Source organism: Eubalaena glacialis, chromosome X (genome assembly GCF_028564815.1).
Source record: "Eubalaena glacialis isolate mEubGla1 chromosome X, mEubGla1.1.hap2.+ XY, whole genome shotgun sequence".
Classification (NCBI taxonomy): domain Eukaryota; kingdom Metazoa; phylum Chordata; class Mammalia; order Artiodactyla; family Balaenidae; genus Eubalaena; species Eubalaena glacialis.
In genome coordinates this window covers 94,136,471-94,154,360 of record NC_083736.1, presented here as the reverse complement: position 1 = coordinate 94,154,360, position 17,890 = coordinate 94,136,471, and the positions used below count along the sequence as shown (strand labels likewise).

At 42.6% G+C, this 17,890-nt stretch overlaps 1 protein-coding gene across 8 annotated transcripts; it reads right to left on the bottom strand.

Annotated features, from left to right (window-relative positions):
* Positions 1-447: 447 nt before the first annotated feature.
* Positions 448-17,851, bottom strand: ARMCX1 (armadillo repeat containing X-linked 1). 8 transcript variants are annotated; one of them, XM_061177941.1, is made up of 5 exons: positions 17,830-17,851; positions 4,049-4,102; positions 3,437-3,599; positions 2,566-2,680; positions 448-2,312 (listed from the first exon to the last, which is right to left on the bottom strand). In XM_061177941.1, exon 5 carries the CDS (start codon positions 2,180-2,182, stop codon positions 818-820), a length of 1,365 nt encoding a protein of 454 aa, XP_061033924.1. In that variant the 5' UTR covers positions 2,183-2,312; positions 2,566-2,680; positions 3,437-3,599; positions 4,049-4,102; positions 17,830-17,851; the 3' UTR covers positions 448-817. The 8 variants fall into 8 exon arrangements, with proteins under 8 accessions (XP_061033924.1, XP_061033920.1, XP_061033922.1 ...); XM_061177937.1 differs by lacking the exon at positions 17,830-17,851 and adding an exon at positions 4,448-4,555 and having other exon boundaries at positions 4,049-4,105; XM_061177939.1 differs by lacking the exon at positions 17,830-17,851 and adding an exon at positions 4,448-4,555 and having other exon boundaries at positions 3,437-3,539; positions 4,049-4,105.
* Positions 17,852-17,890: the final 39 nt, after the last annotated feature.

Here is a 17,890-nt window from a genome sequence, read left to right as displayed (position 1 = left end):
TGGTCACAAAAGGGTTTGGTGTCTCCCAGGGGTTGGTGGAATAATATACAGACACCTCAGTTTAGAAATCAGGGATCCTCCATGAATGGAACTCACCCAACTGCTAGACTGTATTTTCCATCACTCCCCTCCCCCCAGTTTGTTCACAGAGGAGAGGAACAGCCTCCTTCTTCTGTGGAGAAAAATTCCCACCTCCATGCCTTTCTTCCCATCACTCCTCCTTCCTCCAATGCCCTTCCGCCCTGTTTTTATCCCATCCTTCATGCCCAGTTCTACTTAAGCATCCAGAGGAGAGCACTGTTGCCTGCAGAAATAGGAAACAGATGGCCATGATTAGAGGTTCTCAGTTTTGTTAGTATCTTTTTGATTCCATACATCTTGCCTCTCCAAATATATCATAAACTCAAGAACATGATAAATTTTTTTTGCTGGTTAAAACACACAACTTTATTGATGAAACACAAGATTAACAAATGTAAACCAATACAAAAGTATAGCTTATTCGTGATTAGTTCGCTGTCAGTTTAAGTAGAGGAAAGAGTAAAAATATCTCAATCTAGGCAGCAAGATGGAATCAATAAATGCTTTCTTTGTACAAGCTCTAGTATTCATCTGACATCCTTAAAATGGTCTAGCCTAAAACCAACCATCACAACCAGCATCACTGTTGATATGTGATATTCATTATTCCAAAATAGCAGCTGAAAGGATCTCTTTGCCATATAAGCACAGTGAAAAGCAAAGAATTTACAAAATGCATTGTTCCCAAGTGCAAACTAAAAAAATTACCTCAGTATTGTTTGGGACAGACCCCCAGTTAAAGTTTGGTCAATACTTTTAGGACTTTTACTTTCACGACCAGATCACTGTGATTTGCTAATGCTTTGATTTTCTTAACACACACTCCAGATTCTTTGAATAAGAAAAAAAGTGAACTTCTGCTGAATTCTTTCCTGGATGAGGCAAGCCCTTCATTTTTTATGTTGTCATTTATATTCTCAAATAGGGTAAGGATATTAAGAAGAATCTCTCTGTCCCATTCTTTATTAAAGAGGGAAATCAATTCTGATGGTACTTTACAACTGACCAGCTCTCTTGTCATGGCTGGATTTTCAGTAAAGTTTATGATTAGTTTCATAATCTGAATCTTGGTGAAGTAATTTCCCAGGAATAACAAAGCAAAAAAGTCTGGAAAAGAATAGGAAAGCAAATGTTGGTAGTGATTTGTCACAGTCATGTTGGTTAACAGTCTTAGACCAGCCATCTGCACAGCTGAGTCCAAACGACAGATCATGGTGTCATCACACACTTGACTGATATATGTCTTAATCTTGCCCTGATTTTCCGCATTCACACTCAAGTTATTAAGGGCATTGTATGCCTTTTCCCTAATAATGGGATCTTTCGTTTTTATCAGTTTTGCAATAATTGGGAGACCACCCAATTCACGAATGGCATTTTGGTTAAATGAATATGCTGCATTGTTACCCAGAGTGACCAAGGCTACTTCCTGAATAAAAGGATCGTTAGTTCTTTCTAGGATGTTAAGGACCTTTTGAAGGTCAGTAGCACCCAGAATATCATCAATTTTATAGGGAAAGTTGAACTTGCCCCTTCGAACAGGCCATGATGTGGCTGGAGTCCTGGTGCTCTTACCTCTGGTCCTTCCCTTGGACTTGCCACTAGTCCTGCCCCCAGCCCTAGCTCCATTCCTCACAGGGTGGCAGCCTCCGCCCCTGACTCCTGGGCAGGGTAAACCAGGTGTAAGGGTCCTGGTCCCGGAGATGGTACCCAACCTGGCCCCTTTGCCCGCCTTTGCACTTGCCTGTTCCTTCAGGGTGCTGAAAAGGGCCTTGGCCTTGGCCTCTAGGCCACCTCCGCTCTGGGCCTTCAAGTGGGCCTCTGCCTTTACATCAGGTCCACTCTTGAGTTCCACGGACACCTCAGCCTTGGCCTTTGAGTCACCCTGAAGTCTGGCTCCAGCCCCTGCCCCAGCATTAGCCTTAGCTCCTTTCCCAGTCTCTGCAATATCGCTAGATTCCTCCTCATCATCGTCATCGTGGTCGTCCCAGATTTTCTCGCTCTCATCTCTTCCCCAGGTCAGTCTGTATACGCAGTAGCAGGCGCCAGCGCCGATCACTACACCAGCGGCCAAGCAGCCAGCTTCCCGAGTTCGGCCCATGCTGCCGCGAGTGTCTGGAGGGTTTGCTCTGGCCAGAAGAGTGCTCCCAAGTCAGGGGGCAGGGGGAGGGGGCTGTGGAGTCTTCAGCTACAGCCAGCAGGCTCTGCTGCAGCTACAGATACTGGGGGACCTAAGAATGAAAGAAAGATTTGAGGCTTCAGTCTCCTCCTTCTGTGCCTTCGCATGCAGACAGACTGAACTACAGACCTACAAACAGACAAAACAAATGGGGACATGGCAGGGACTCAAGGGTAGATCACTGATTCCTTTTTTTAATCAGGAAGGTAATTTTGAAAAATTTCCCCACCTCCAGATTCTCCAACCTCATGTTCAACCACCCCACCCCGGTATGTTAAATTTAAGACAGCTAATCAGTTCCCTACCTCCCCTGCCCCTCCAGATGTCCTGGGGGCAGTGGCAGCCCCACATACACCCGCAGGGGTCCAGGCAGTTTCTTCCTTCTATTTCTTGCCTGGAAGTACACTGAGTCCTGCAAACCTGCATACAAAGCGGTGGGGGGAGTGGTGCTGAGAGCTCATGGGACAGACAGATGAACCTCACCCGGGACGGGACACACGTTCCTCTGCGGAATCACTGGCCCTAGTCCCGCGGAGCCCAATATTTCCCACGTTCGGTTCCCCTCCTCTCCTCACTGAGCTGCGGCTTTGAAGTTCATTATGACCCGCCCCCCCCCCCGCCCGCCCCGTTCCTTCGATCTCCTCCAATCCTCCACCCAGCCCCCACCCCCGAAAGTCACTGCCTTCGAAGGTGACTGCCACAACTCCTTCCCTGTAACAAAATGGATGGTGGTGGAGGGAGAGTGTCTAGAAGCCAGACAGGCGTAAAATGCACAAAAGTCTCGAACTCTGCCCTTGCCTCCGCCACCCCCACCAACTCAGAGGTACCAGGATACTCCTACCCCCACCCATTATATCCACTGCTCCGGAGCAATTTCCTTCCTCCCTCATCTCGGTTTCCGCCTCCACCTAACCTAAAGACTGACAACTCTGGGACCAAAGAGTAATTTGGAGAAAGGTCCTCCCCACCCCCACCCCAGGACTCTCGTGACACCTTCGTCCTCCCAGCCACTTCTTTCCGTGCAGAGCACTTTCTTTTGCAAGCTCCGCAATGGTCCAGAGAGGAGAGGAGGAGGGGTATGTGGGGGAGGTCCACGGGCCCACTGGAGTTTGCAGTCTTCACCATTCTCCAGCCCAGGGATCCCTAAATAGTGCCACCACTCTCACTCTGACATACTTGTTTCTGGACAATTTTCCTCTTCTTCCTGCTCCTAGAGTTGGATTGGCCTTCAGCCGCAAGATCCAAAGACACAGACAGGCGACAGGGCAGAGACAGATTGCTAGGCAGACAGAACAGCACTTCAGACAGTCCCAATACCAGCCTTTCCGAATCCAAGGTCCTGGTTGTCAAACGGATTTCACCTTTTGGTCTCTCACCCTACCCCCACTTCTCAGGACTCCGCTAACAGCAGCCCTCTTCCAGCAAGGGCGTCCATCCACCCCCTCCCCCAGCCCCCAGTCCCAGCCCCAGCCCCAGCCCCAGCCGTCGGCCATTTTCCCAGGAAAAACCACACCCCTTTCGAACAACTGGAAAGAGGGGAGGCGGGGCGAAGGAGTGAGAAAAACCGGAGGAGCAAAAGAAAACCCAAAGATCTCTTTGATTCCCCTGCCCGACGCAGTCTCAGCCCCAACGACAACTATGTTTCCTGTACGCGCTGTCATCTCCTATTTCCTATATAAAAGAGCAGGGAGGTAACTGGGGAGTCAGTAATGCGCCCGAGTTAGGAGGAGGACCCCAGCCATCCCCGCCCTTCTGGGGGCCGCGGGGCAATCCCACCTTTACACTGACCTGCAGGGGTTCGGGGCAGATTCTTTATTCCTTTGCTCCGAGTGGTACAGCGCCCTACTGAAAGACACGGGGAATGACAAGACAGACGCCCAGCCCCAAGATACTGGCTTGCTAGATGGACCGGCACATAGGACAAGAATCTTAACATCGGCCCTTCCCGATTCAAGGCCCTGGATGCCAAAGGTTTTCAGGTTTCCCCCCTCCTGGTCTGGGGTCTCCCCTGGAATCTGGCCCCCAAGGTCCACCATTCTTGTTCTCGAAAGGGCCGGGGATAGTGCAAGGGTGTGGAGAAAGCGAGCCTCGTCCTTCTTTAGTCTCCACCCTCCGCTACCCGCACCGCGGGAATCCCTCGGGCAAGCACCCATCCGCACATAGACTGGCTGGGATCAGGGCGGTTACCTCCTCCTCCTCCTCTCCTGGCCACAGGCCCGCCAGCCCTCGAGGTAATAGGGAGATGGCAACCGGACCAAACGAAAGACCGGGATTAGAAGGACGTCTGCACACGTCGGCTCCCGCTCACGTGAGAGCCACGTCACTCGTGAGCTCAGAACCCCAGTTACCACTCCCACCAGCAGTGCGGCAGGAGCCGGCCCACCCCTTTCCTTTCCCTTCACAGCAGGTCCTGCCACTCATTTTCCACTGCCAATCCCAGAAACCAGAAGTAGCTTATCTTGTGGTTGGCATTTGCCTTTCTTTGGTTAGCAGAGAGAAACTACATCTGCTCCCATGTCCATTGGTCTTGTCTTCCTCTTTGAGGAATAATTTTTCTCTCCTCTACTCCCTGTCCACCCACCTCTCCCTTCACCCCCCACCCCCCCACAACGCAGCCTCAGTGCTCAGCGTTTCCCCTGCACCCCTATACGAAATGGGATTCAAGATCTCAGAAAAGGATATGGGTAGTGGGAATGTCTTACTTTCTTAAACTTTTCTGTTCATTTTTTAAAAATCAGTAATGCATTACTCTTATATTGAGAAAATAAAATGATGCTATCTTCGTTTGACTGGAGAAGAATTTAAGTCGGAGGGGAAAACCCAAAAGGCCTCGCTAATTTTACTATATTTATTTATAACACAAGGAAAATGTTTCCACTGGTTACAGTCAAGAAGAAGCTTTCAAAACGTAGTAACCTGTTTTAAAATGGAAAACTGCTATTTTTCACACGGTCTATGAATTAGTCCACAAACATGACTAGTTGTCTAATCTTTGCCATTTTACATAAATGATCTATTACTTTTTCTAATTTTGGATCAACTTACAATTTGATAAAACAAAAACAATAAAATCTTATATTGTTTGATTAAAGAAAGACATGCATTCAATGTCCCAAAGTCTTGGCTGACTGCTGTGTGAACCTCTTGTGATTTGATGGCTGTTCTGAACACCTGCCCCAGATTAGCTTTTAGTCAACTAAAGCTGAGGAAGCTGAGGGTGTGAGGGATGCAGAAATCATCCGATCTTCCCGGCCTTGTCAAGAAGGAAGGGTGGAAGGTGATGCCCTCCCATCTCTCCTATATTCCAGAGCTTCTCATCCCCTGCATTATAGAACCTGACTCTTTTTGCACACTCTAAAAATATACATGGACAGGTGACCAAAGTGGTAAATGCCACCTTTACTCAGGTGACAAAACTGAGTAAACACCTTTGACTTCTTTCCTCCCTCCCTCCCTCAAATTCCCACAGAGGTAACTCAGGGATGCAGAGAAGGGACTGCTGTTCCCACCTACTCCTGCAGCTGCAGGTTTCCATGAAGCCTAGAGAAGCAATTGCTGGGGGAAGCACCCAGGCCTGCCTGTCCTGCTCTGCCCTGATTAATGGTGGCCCAGTTAACCTTGTTCCTGATGCCGTCTGCTGCTACCACCTGGCCTGAGAGGGGCAGCCTGCTGGCCTCCCACCCCTGGCCTCCTTACCTCAGGGCACCCAGGGAGAACCCAGCCTTGCTGCAGGGTCACTGCCCACAGCCCACACCCACCTTGGTGCTCCCTCAGCCAAATGTATGCCTGGGCCTGAAGGACTCTCCCCACTGACCATACTGATTAACCTAGAGTAGGTATTCTCAACTGGCCACCTCTGCGTTCTACCTAAAATTGTATCAAAGTCATGTGCACGCATATGTCCATCTTAGTGGGAAGAGGGGTCATAGCTCTCATCAGATTCTCACAGGCAACTAAGACTTAAAAAAAAACTATACATCCCCTTAGTAGAAATCAATCTCTGTCTCTCTCTCACACACACATTATACACACTTTTTATTTTTAAAAAAATGTGCAAACAACACAGAAATGTATAAAGTAGAATGTGAAAGTTCCCTGCAATGCCTGTTCCACCACCAACCACTTATAACAATTTCCACCTTTCTTCATGCAAATACAAAGAGTCTATGTATGCATATGTGTTGAACAACAATATACAGAACAACTATACACAGAACAAAAAGGCTCACACTGAGTGACATAAAGTGCAAAGAATCTGCACTTTAATTTGAGAACTGGTATCTTTAAAAATTGTGTCTTTCTATCCATGTCAACTTTTATGATCTTCAATAAATTTTGTGTTTCTTCAGATAGGTCATACTCATTATTTGTTAAGTTTATTCCTAGGTGTTTTATGGTTTTGTTGCTTTGGGGGATGACATTCCTTTTATGATTATATTTTCTACCAGGTTATTGCCGAAGGAAATAATTCTGACATATTTACTTTTAGTGACCTTTCTTAATATTTCTAATAGAGGCATAACTCATTTTATTGCGCTTTGCTTTATTGTGATTCACAGACATTGAGTTTTTTACTAATTGAAGGTTTGTGGCAACCTTGTGTCAAGCAAGTCTATCAGTGTCATTTTTCCAACAGCATGTGCTCACTTCATGTCTCTATGTCAAGTTTGGTAATTCTCGCAATATTTCAAACCTTTTCATTATTATTATATTTGTTACGGTGATCTGTGATCAGTGATCTTTGATGTTACTATTGCAAAAACATTACAACTCGTTGAAGACTCAAATCATGGTTAGCATTTTTTAGCAGTAACATATTTTTAAATTAACATATACACATTTTTAAAGACATAATGTTTTGCACACTTAATAGACCACTGTATAGTGTAAACAAAACTTTCATATGCACTGGGAAGCCAAAAAAATGTGTGACTCACTTTATTGCGATACTGGCTTTATTGTGGTAGTCTGGAATTGAACCCGCAATATCGCTGAGGTACGCCTGCAGTTTTTCAGTTGATAACTGGTTTTTCTAGGTATGCATACATAATCATTTGAAAATGATGATTTTTTAAATTTTGTCTTTTCCAATCATTATTATCTCTTATTCTTTCATTTTCTGGATGTACTTCATCAACCAGAACCTCCAGAACTATGTTGAATAATAATGGTGATTTGAGAGCCTCCTTATCTTGTTCTTGAAGTAAATGAGAATGCCCCTAATATTTCACCATTTAGTGTAATGTTAGCTATTTGTTTCTGCTGTGCTTTTCTTCATCTGTGTTTCTGTGATGGGGGGAGATGTTTAAAACCTGCACTCTCATAACCCTTTATGTAAGACTGAGAAAATGTAACTGTCTACATCAAAATATTGGGAGGGGGAGAGAAAGAGGGAGCATTGACACAAGTGCTGTGCTTATTGTGAATATGTTGATGAGCAAAAACAGACACTAATTCTGCTCTCATAGTGAAAACAAGACCTTAATGAAATAATCACATATACATACAAAGTGAGAAAAATACTTTGAAGGAAAGGAAAACTGTTAATACAGTAAAAGAAGTGGCAGAGTCTGGGGATCAGGGAAGGCTTCCTTGATGGGGAGAGGAGTGAAACTTTGAACTGAGATTAAGGGAAGCAGGTGTTAACCAGGAAAAGAGAAGAAGAAAATAAAAATGTCTCAAATTCTCCACCTTTCTTATAACCACCATGATAAACCATCTACCTCAATCCTAGGATAAATCCTGTGAAAACCGCTGCTAACTTTTCAATTGACTCTTTCAGGTTTTTTTGTTGTTTCCTATATATCAACAAAAAAATTATGTAGATATATGTGAATGTGTGTACATGCATATCTTTTAAAAATAACTTGGGATCATACTGTGCAAACTATTCTGCAAACTACTTTTTCACCTAATATAACATGTACATCATTTTATCAGCTACAATAATATTCTCTAGTGTGGATTTATCAAAATTCAACCAATCTATTACTGGTTGATATTTAGCCTCTTCCCAAACTTTGTCTATTACCAAAATGTTACAGTGGAGACCTTTGTTTACATATATATTTGACAATTGTGGCATTATTTCCTTAGGATAAATTCCTAGAAGTGAAATCACTGGGTCAAAGTGGAAGTTCATTTTAAATTTTATCCATGCTGCCAACTCTCACCTCTTAAACTTTGATATATATTTTCCATGTTGTGCTCCAAAATTTTTTGATTTTTTAAATTATAAGTGAGATTAAGCATTTTCCCATAGGTTTAACCGTTCGTATTCCTCTTTCTATGAACTGCCTTTCCCAGTTTTTCCACTAGGTTTTTCATCTTTTTCTTATTAATACATGAGAACTTTCTGTAAATTAAGGAAATGAGCTCTTAGATTGTCATAAGTATTATAAATATTTTCCCAGTTTATAATTTTCTTTGGACTTCTGCTATATAGAATTTTAAAAATCTTTATGATACAAACTGTATCAATTCTTTCTTTACATTTTTGGGGGTTTGTGTCCTGCTTAGGATGGCCTGTATGTTTTTCTAATTTTATGTGTGTTTTTTAATATTTAAATTTTGATCCATATAGAATTTTTTTTGTTGCGTTGCTTCTATTATCAGTAAGCCAGAAATTTTATCCACCCTTGCTTTTGCTCCATTTATATAAATGTCAACACAGTGAAAAAAGCAAATGACATCTCAGTGTTATTATGAATATATTTTTTCCAGCTTTATTAAACATATGGAATTAATATTTTCCAAATAGTTAGCAAATTTTCCTAATACCCATTATCAAATAATACCTCTCTAGCTCCTGATTTTAAATGCCACCTTTATCATGAGCTAAATAGCCACATATATTTGGATCTATTTTTTGATTCTCTATGTTCCTTTAATCTGTTATTTTTTTCTTTTTATGTCCCTAACTGTTTTAATTATAGTATCTTTATAATATGTTTTAATATCTGGAAGGGTAAGGCCTCTCTAATTATTCTTCTTTTTCATAATTTGCCTGTCCACTCACATTTGTTTATTTACAGATAAAATGAATTATTTTGTTAAATTCCCTTTAAAATTCTGTTTTTAATTTCAATTTGGATGAAGTTAATTCTAAGGTTAACTGAGGGATAATTGGCATTTTTATAAGAATATGTTACCACTTCACACCAGTTAGAACGGTTATTATCAAAAAGATAAGAGATAACAAGTGCTGGTGCAGATGTGGAGAAAAGGAAACGCTGTTGGTGGGAATGTAAATTGGCGCAGCCACTACAGAAAACAGTATGGAGTTTCCACAAAAAAATAAAAATAGAACTACTGTATGATCCAGCAATCTCATTCTGTGTACATATCCAAAGAAAATGAAATCACTCTTGAAGAGATATCTGAACCCCCATGTTCATTGCAGCATTGATCACAAAAGCCAAGACATGGAAACAACCAATGTGTCCATCAATGAATGAATGGATTAAAAACAAGCATCATGTACATATGGTACCCTGTAGGTTATCAATAAATAGTTGTTGAATGAATGAGTATATCTTGCAAATTTTTTGTTAATCCTTAAGCTTACTTTTTATATGTATAGTGGAATATTATTCAGCCATAGAAAAGAAGGGAATTCTACCATTTGCAACAACATGGATGGAACTATATGTGGAATCTAAAAAAGCCATGAAAACATAGAGTAGAATGGTGGTTGCCAAGGGCTGCAAGGAAGGGGAAATGGGAAACTGTTGGTCAAAGGGTACAAACTTCCAATTATAAGATGAATAGTTCTGGGGATCTAATGAAGAGCATGGTGACTATAGTTAACAGTACTGTAGTGTATACTTGAAAGTTGCTAAGAGAGTAGATCTTAAATGTTCTCACCATAACAATTACAAAAAAATGGTAATTATGGTAGATGTGTTAACTAACCTTATTGTGATAATCATTTTGCTATATATACATGTATCAAATCAGCACATTGTACACCTTAAACTTACGCAATATTATATGTCAATTATATCTCAGTAAAGCTGGGGAAAAAAGAATATTTTTCTACCCAAGAACCCAGTTTCTCTAGTTATTTGTCTTCATTTATTTTTCCAGCAGAATTTATACATTAAAAAATATAACTGGGCTTCCCTGGTGGCGCAGTGGTTAAGAATCCGCTTGCCAATGCAGGGGACACAGGTTTGAGCCCTGATCCGGGAAGATCCCACATGCCGCAGAGCAACTAAGCCCGTGTGCCACAACTATTGTACCCGCGTGCTGCAACTACTGAAACCCGTGTGCCTAGAGCCCGAGCGCCGCAACTAGAGAAAGCCCGCGTGCAGCAACGAAGACCCAACTCAGCCATAAATTAATTGATTAATTAATTTTAAAAAAAGGAATAAGATTGTCAGAGCTGCAAGGGATTTAAAAAAAAAAGATAACTGAATCTTTTCATTGCAGAAAATCATAGCTGATGTGTAAAAATTAAAAGTCAAGAAATAAAAGTATAAACAGATTATTTAGAAATATGGAGTGATACCAGAAGAAATAGTTAAAAGATTTGAAAGTGATTCTCTCTGAGGAGGAGAAATGTGGGATGGGGAAGGATGAAGCAAAGTTCTGGTAGATTTTTATTGTTGCTGTTATAAGCCTTATGGTACTCTATAACTATAAAAATTACATTTTAAAAAACCAGGACTCCAAACGTGTACAGAAAACTTAAGGACTGTTATGGGCTGAATGTGTGTCCCCCGCAAATTCATACGTTGAAGGCCTTACCCCCAGTATGGCTGTATTTGGAGATAGGTCCTCTAAGGAAGTAATTAAGGTTAAATCAGTCCATAAGGGTGGATCCCTGATCCTATAGGATTAGTGTCCTTATAAGAAGAGATATCAGAAAGCTCACTCGCTCTCTCTCCACACACATGCACCAAGAAAAGGCCATGTGAGGTCATAGTGAGAAGGTGGCTGTCTACAAGCCAAGAGGAAAGCTCTCACGGAAACTAAGTTTACCAGCACCTAATCTTGGACTTCCCAGGCTCCAGAACTGTGAGAAAATAAATTTCTGTTTTTCAAGCCACCCAGTCTGTGGTATTTTGTTTCAGCAGCCCAAGCAGATTAATACAGGGACATTATCCTCAATGAAATAAGCCAGTCATAGGGACATTCCTGGCAGGCGAGTGGTTAAGACTCTGTGCTTCCACTGCAAGGGGCATGGGTTTGATCCCTGGTTAGGGAACTAAGATCCCACATGCTGCGTTGCGCGGCCAAAAAAAAAAAAGAAGAAAGAAAGAAAGAAGCCAGTCATAAAAGGACAAATACTGAACGACTCCACTTAAATGAGGTACCTCAAGTAGTCAAATTCATAGACAGACAGTAGAATGGTGGTTGCCATGGGGATGGGATAATGGGGAGTTATTTTTTTTAACATCTTTATTGGAGTATAATTTCTTTACAATGTTGTGTTAGTTTCTGCTGTATAACAAAGTGAATCAGCTATATGTATACATATATCCCCATATCCCCTCCCTCTTGCATCTCCCTCCCACCCTCCCTATCCCACCCCTCTAGGTGGTCACAAAGCACCGAGCTGATCTCCCCTTGCGATGCAGCTGCTTCCCAGTAGCTATCTATTTTACATTTGGTAGTGTATATATGTCAGTGCTACTCTCTCCGTCCCACCTTACACTTCCCCCTCCCCGTGTCCTCAAGTCCATTCTCTACGTCTGCGTCTTTATTCCTGTCCTGCCCCTAGGTTCTTCAGAACCATTTGTTTTTTTGTTTTTTGTTTTTTAGATTCCATATATATGTGTTAGCATACGGTATTTGTTCTTCTCTTTCTGACTTACTTCATTCCATATGACAGACTCTAGGTCCATCCACCTTAATGGGGAGTTATTGTTTAACGGGTATAGAATTTCAGTTTGGGAAGATGGAAAGAGTTTTAGAGATGGATGGTGGTGATGGTTATGCAACAATGTGAATGTACTAAATGTCAATGAACTGTACACTTAAAAATGGTGAAGATGGTAAACGTTTTCTGTATTTTACCACAATTCTCTTAAAACGGAAAAAAGAATGTATAGAGGTATGCATTGTAATATAGATGGGAGGCTGTACGCTTGGTTTCAGTTCTGCATTCCTGCTTGCCAAAGTCTCACACATATAGAGCTTCCTCAGCATTCTGCTCTCAGTTTTTCAGTCTGTACCCCTTGCTGGGGCTACCTGACTCACTCCCTGGCTTCAGTTATCATCTACAATACATATCTTTAGTCAGACCTTTCTTCTGTGCTCTATATCCATATTTTTCAAATGAACACTGAGCATCTCCACTTGAAAGTCCCAAAAGGACCTCACATTCAAAGAATTCAAACCAGATTCATTCCCTTCCTCTCCCAATTCTACTCCTTCATGTTTGAAAAATAGAAAGAGAAAAGAAATGTTAATACCCTTCCTCCTTCATTCCGTACTCCAGACTGTACTCTTTCTCCTACACCACACTGCCTTCAGGGCCAATTAGTTCATGTGTTTCCCAGAAATAGGCCTTTTTCCCCTAGAAGAAGGACTGAATTTTCATCTTCAAAAAGTGATGTTAAATTATACTTCATATGTGCATGACCCAGCAAGGCCACTGTACCCAAAACCTTAAACCAACCCCTGATCCCTGAGTATGCTATAACAACAACACTAGAGTAAGAATCTGGGGACCCAGGGCCACAGTCAGACCTAGAACTGGCTATAAGACCACTTAATTTTCCAAAACATCTAGGAGTGTTATCCACTGCTATCTTAGCCTCATTGCTGCCCCTAGAACTGGGGACGAGGGCCACCCTAAACCCCATGCTTTGAAGGGTCCTGCATATCACACACAAACACACACACACACACACACTTATTAAAGAACACATGGGTGCCTGTGTTACATGGGATCTGGTGCTCATTGTTGGTACAATGCAACTTATAGGCCTAAACATCTGTACTTTGACTAACACTGTTCAGGCTCCAGGAAAATGCTTCTCTACATCTGTTTCCCTGTCTCCTTTAAACAAAAGCCAACTGTGTCCAAATGCCATGAAGATTTGTGGATTGTGCCACTGCTGACATAAGAAATAGACATTATTTCAGACTACAGGGAAGATTCTAGCAGTGAGCCACTTAGGGAAGAGAAAAAAACAAGCTACCTTGTCAGAGCCTTCTTCTCAGATACATGAATGCCATAGATTTTTGCTTAACAAACTTTAATTTCCCAGGAGTGTCCATTTTCTTGTTTGTATTTATTCTCTGGTTTGTGGTTCCAAAGTAATAAAAAATTAATGCAATATTTGCAACAGTTGCATATAGAGGCTAAAGAATATTTCACAACATTAAACAACAGATATGACTCTTGATTTTGGGATGTATGGAGAGAGAGAAACACGCATGAATCGTTGTCACAGATTGGATCCCCAGGAAACAGATTATGAGACAAAGATTAGTATAGGAGGTTTATTGGGGAGAGCTCCTGGGATAAACATTTATGGAAGAAAAGGGAGAAAATAAGCAGGAATGAAAAGAGGAAAAAATCAAATGTCAGTGCACTATCAGTAGAATGCCTCAGCATACACTGTAGGGAATTCTGAAGTTAGGATGAAACTTCAAAGCTATCTCAAGTAGGGGCAAGAGGACCAGGCCTTTATACACAGCATCAGTGAGCCATTGGATGTGGGACACTCTGAGAATAGGGTGTGATCTTGAACAAGACAATTCTCAGCTGATGAGATGCTTGAATGGGGCTGGCAGCCAAGGGCTCTCTGATGGCAACATTCTTAACAACTGAAGTAATAAGGCCTTTATTGCTAAAGGGAACTCTGGGCAGGGCATTGCAGTATCCACCACAGTCCACCCCTTGTGCCTCCCCAATCCGCTTTATGTAAGTTCCAGGATCAGCTCTTCCAGGGGTCTGGTAGGCCTCTCTTCCTAGGGGAAACTTAAACTATAGTCCCCAACACTGCAGCTGGTCTCAAAGCTGAAAATGACCATCCCTCTCTTCCACTATCAATTACAGATCCCAATCACTCTTAGGGTCTTGGTGGTTTGCCTGGTGGTATGATCCAGACCCTCATTCCTGATCATCATGGGTTTCTCAGGCTGGAGTTGCTGTCCTGGTTGATACCCACATACCAAGCCCACCAATCTATAAATAAGGCTGGGGTTTTTTCCTTCTCAGTCAGCTTGTCAAAAAAGATCTCCCATGAGGCCACAGGTGTAAGGAGTGTGAAAGGTGCTAGCGCAACAGTGGTGGATATCATGGAGGATCTGCTCTAGCTGATTGTGCAGGTGCTTATACCCTCCAGTCCTGCTTGTGCTTGATCCTGTGTGTAAAACTTCCATCTTGTTGCTGGGCCTGCCCTCCCTTATACCTTGGAGGATCTGACAGAACTCAGTTCATAATGGGCAGTTCTGGTTGTATGGTCACTTGCATGGTCATTTGATGTCCTATGACCATGTATTCCATCTCTACCAGGACACAGTAGCATATCAGGAGCTGTTTTTAAAATATATATAATTCTCCACTGCATGTGGCATGACTTTGTTCCAGAATCTAAGTTCTGGTCAAAGTTGTGACCTTCCCATTGGGGCTTACCAAAAACTCCACATGGCATCTTCCACCAACACAGATATCTCTAATACCTTAGAGTCTATTGACTGCATGGTCCAAGTGGCAGGACTGCTTGAAACCACGGCCTGGACCTGCTATAAGGCCTTCTTTTGTTCTAGGCCCCACTCAAAGTTGGCAGCTTTTCATGTTACCCAATATGTGGGTCAAAACAGTAATTCCAGATGTGAAATGTGCTGCTTCCAGAACCCAATAAAGCCTACAAGACATTGAGCTTCCTTCTTCATGGGGAAGGTGGAAAATGCAATAATTTGTACTGTACTTTTAGAGGGAATCTCCTGGCATGCCCCAGACAATTCAGCCCCTAAAAACTGTACTTAATGTAGCCAGCCCCTGGATCTTTGTAGGGTTTATCTCCCATCCTCAGGAGTACACATGTCTTACCAAGGCCTCCAACGTGCTACCCACTTCTTAGCCATTTGGTCCAACTAGTATGATGTCATCAACACAGTGGACTAGTATCATATTCAGATGGTCCAGATCTCTTCAGACTATACCATGACAGAGGACAGGAGAGTGAGTAGAGTCTTCAGGAAAAACTATAAATGTATACTGTTGTCATTCTATGTGAATGTGAACTTTTATGATGTTCCATTCTGATAGGGATAGGAAAAAAATATTTTCCAAATCAGTAGCTGATTACTGTACTAGGTACCTAAGGCCATGTCATCTTGTTCTAGCAAAGATATCGTATCTGACATGGCAACTGCCTTTGTGCCACTAGTTGGTTGAGTTTACAGTAGTCTACTGTCATCTACCAGACTCTGTCCACATTTTTCAGGGGCCCAAACTGATGCATTAAATGGAGATATGATGGGGACCACATCCCAGCATTCTTTAGGTCTTTAGGTGGCACTAACTTCAGCCATCCTCTCCAAGATGCTATCTATATGTTTTCATTTACTATCTTTGCCAAGGAAGAGGACAGCAATTTCAAAGCTTCCACTTGGCCTCATCTACAAATAGCTCTGACTCCACATGCCAAGGAACCAATATGGGGCTTGTACCAACTATCATAATGTCTATTCCAATTATATACTCAAAAACCAGAAAAATAACCATTGAGTGAGTCTGTGGACCCAGTGGAGCCACTATAAACCCAACATAGACTAGGAGCCTATATAACTTCTGGCTTCCATCTGCCCCTATTCTAACAAGGGTGAGGCATGATGACACGTTAGGTCTCTGGGTATCAATAGCAACTCACAACCAGGGTCCATCAGCCCTCAAAATGTTTGGGTATTCCTCTTTCCCCAGCACACAGTTACCTTCGTAAATGGAAGGACTGGAGGAATCAGTCCTGGGTACCCCACTGCTTCAAACAGTGCTCTCTGGATCAAAAACTGACTTAAGGCCAAAGCTGAGCAGGAGAGTGTGACTTCTTATTGAGGCACCTTCCCTCAGACTTCTGAGTATCTTTGATTTTTTTTTGATTGTACAGATTGAATACAAATTGTTGGACGCCTATTTTCCCTAGGGCAATGTGTTATATTGACCACCCACATTCTATTAACTACCTCTTAACCATCTATCTACCAGGAGGAGCACTGTGTTCTATTAACCCTCTCCAAAGCTCTCTGCAGATCAGGCCTCCCGGCCTATGACTCTGACCCTGTGGTGCATTATGGTATTTGCATCTACCTGACTTCTGACAACTGAGTACAGTTATCCTGTCTCTATTGTTTCAGTGGCATCACCATTTCTATCAGTGATCTTCATCCTATAATATCCTCCCCTACTCTAAGCCCTGCTCTGCAGAGGCAAGCCACCACTGAACTTCTCAGTGATGCTGGTAACCCTTTAACCAGTGCATTCCTTATAGCTTTAGCAAATGGTGTGCCCTTTGGGTCCTCCTCCAGAACATAGTCCTCTGGAGGGCTTTCTGGCTTTATAATATATTTATTCTATTCCCACTTCCCTGAGCCTTTAATCCCTTCTCCCACCATCTGCAAAGGCAACTCTGGCCTTTATACCTCAATGTAGGCCATTGGTTTTTTTCCATTCTTTGAGGAGCCATTCTAATAGTGAGTTCACACTGATCTCCTGGGATCTTTTCCAGGATGTTAAATCCTGTATCTTGGTAGAGGACTCTCTAATCAATTAATTCTCCCTTATTCAATTTTATATTCTACCTCCCCTGATCAAGGCCCTCAGAATTCAGTCCCATGCTTACTCCCTCAGCACCTGCTAGAACATGCTGGCTAGGTCCTGCAGCTCCTTCTTGAGATATTCCCTTTCCTTCCTTATTAGGCCCAGCACACCACCAATGAAGTTATGTAACTTAACCCTAGACATAGGCCCAGTGGCCAGGATGGGAGGTGGGGGCAGATTCTGTGGGAAACACACATTATCTTACAAGGGAAAAGGCTCTGCATGTTCAAGCAGGGTGAAGCACTAACCCTTAATAGGAAGGAGTGGGACACTTCTGAACGCTCAAGGAGCTCAGGGAAATCTGAGGATATAAGACTTTTAGGGACATCAATCCAGATGTCCCCATTCCATGTGTCAGGGTCACATTCCTTCCTAACCAGGGCCCTGGTTTTGGCATAGCAGACTTATCTTGGTTTAGATTTTAACTTTCTTTGAAGCTTGTTTCAATAAGTCCTGGGCTTGGTCCTCAGATTTCTCTATTCTCTACCTGAAAAAGATGAGGGCCTCTTTATATGCTGTGAATGAAACCCTCTGGCTTCATACATAGCTTAAATTGTTGACTAATTTAATTCAGCTTTTCATTATCTTTTCCTAGAGGTCCATCAAGCTGAGCAATAGCCACCCAATTTTCTGGACTTCCTTATATTTAATATACCTCACATATTTCTCAAATGTCTACCACATGGCACCAGTTAATGCATTCCCTTCCATGAATGCCATTCTAGTTCACCTCCAGTGAAAGCTCTAACTCCTCTGCTACCTGTTCCACGTGTCTATCTACTCCACCTACCACAAATGATGGGGTCCTCATTGCCAGCTGGGCAGAAGATGATCCATCTCCTAAATTTCAT

Bases quoted from the DNA above. Each gene is read 5' to 3' on its own strand.
- ARMCX1 (XM_061177941.1), bottom strand. From the start codon at position 2,182: ATGGGCCGAACTCGGGAAGCTGGCTGCTTGGCCGCTGGTGTAGTGATC.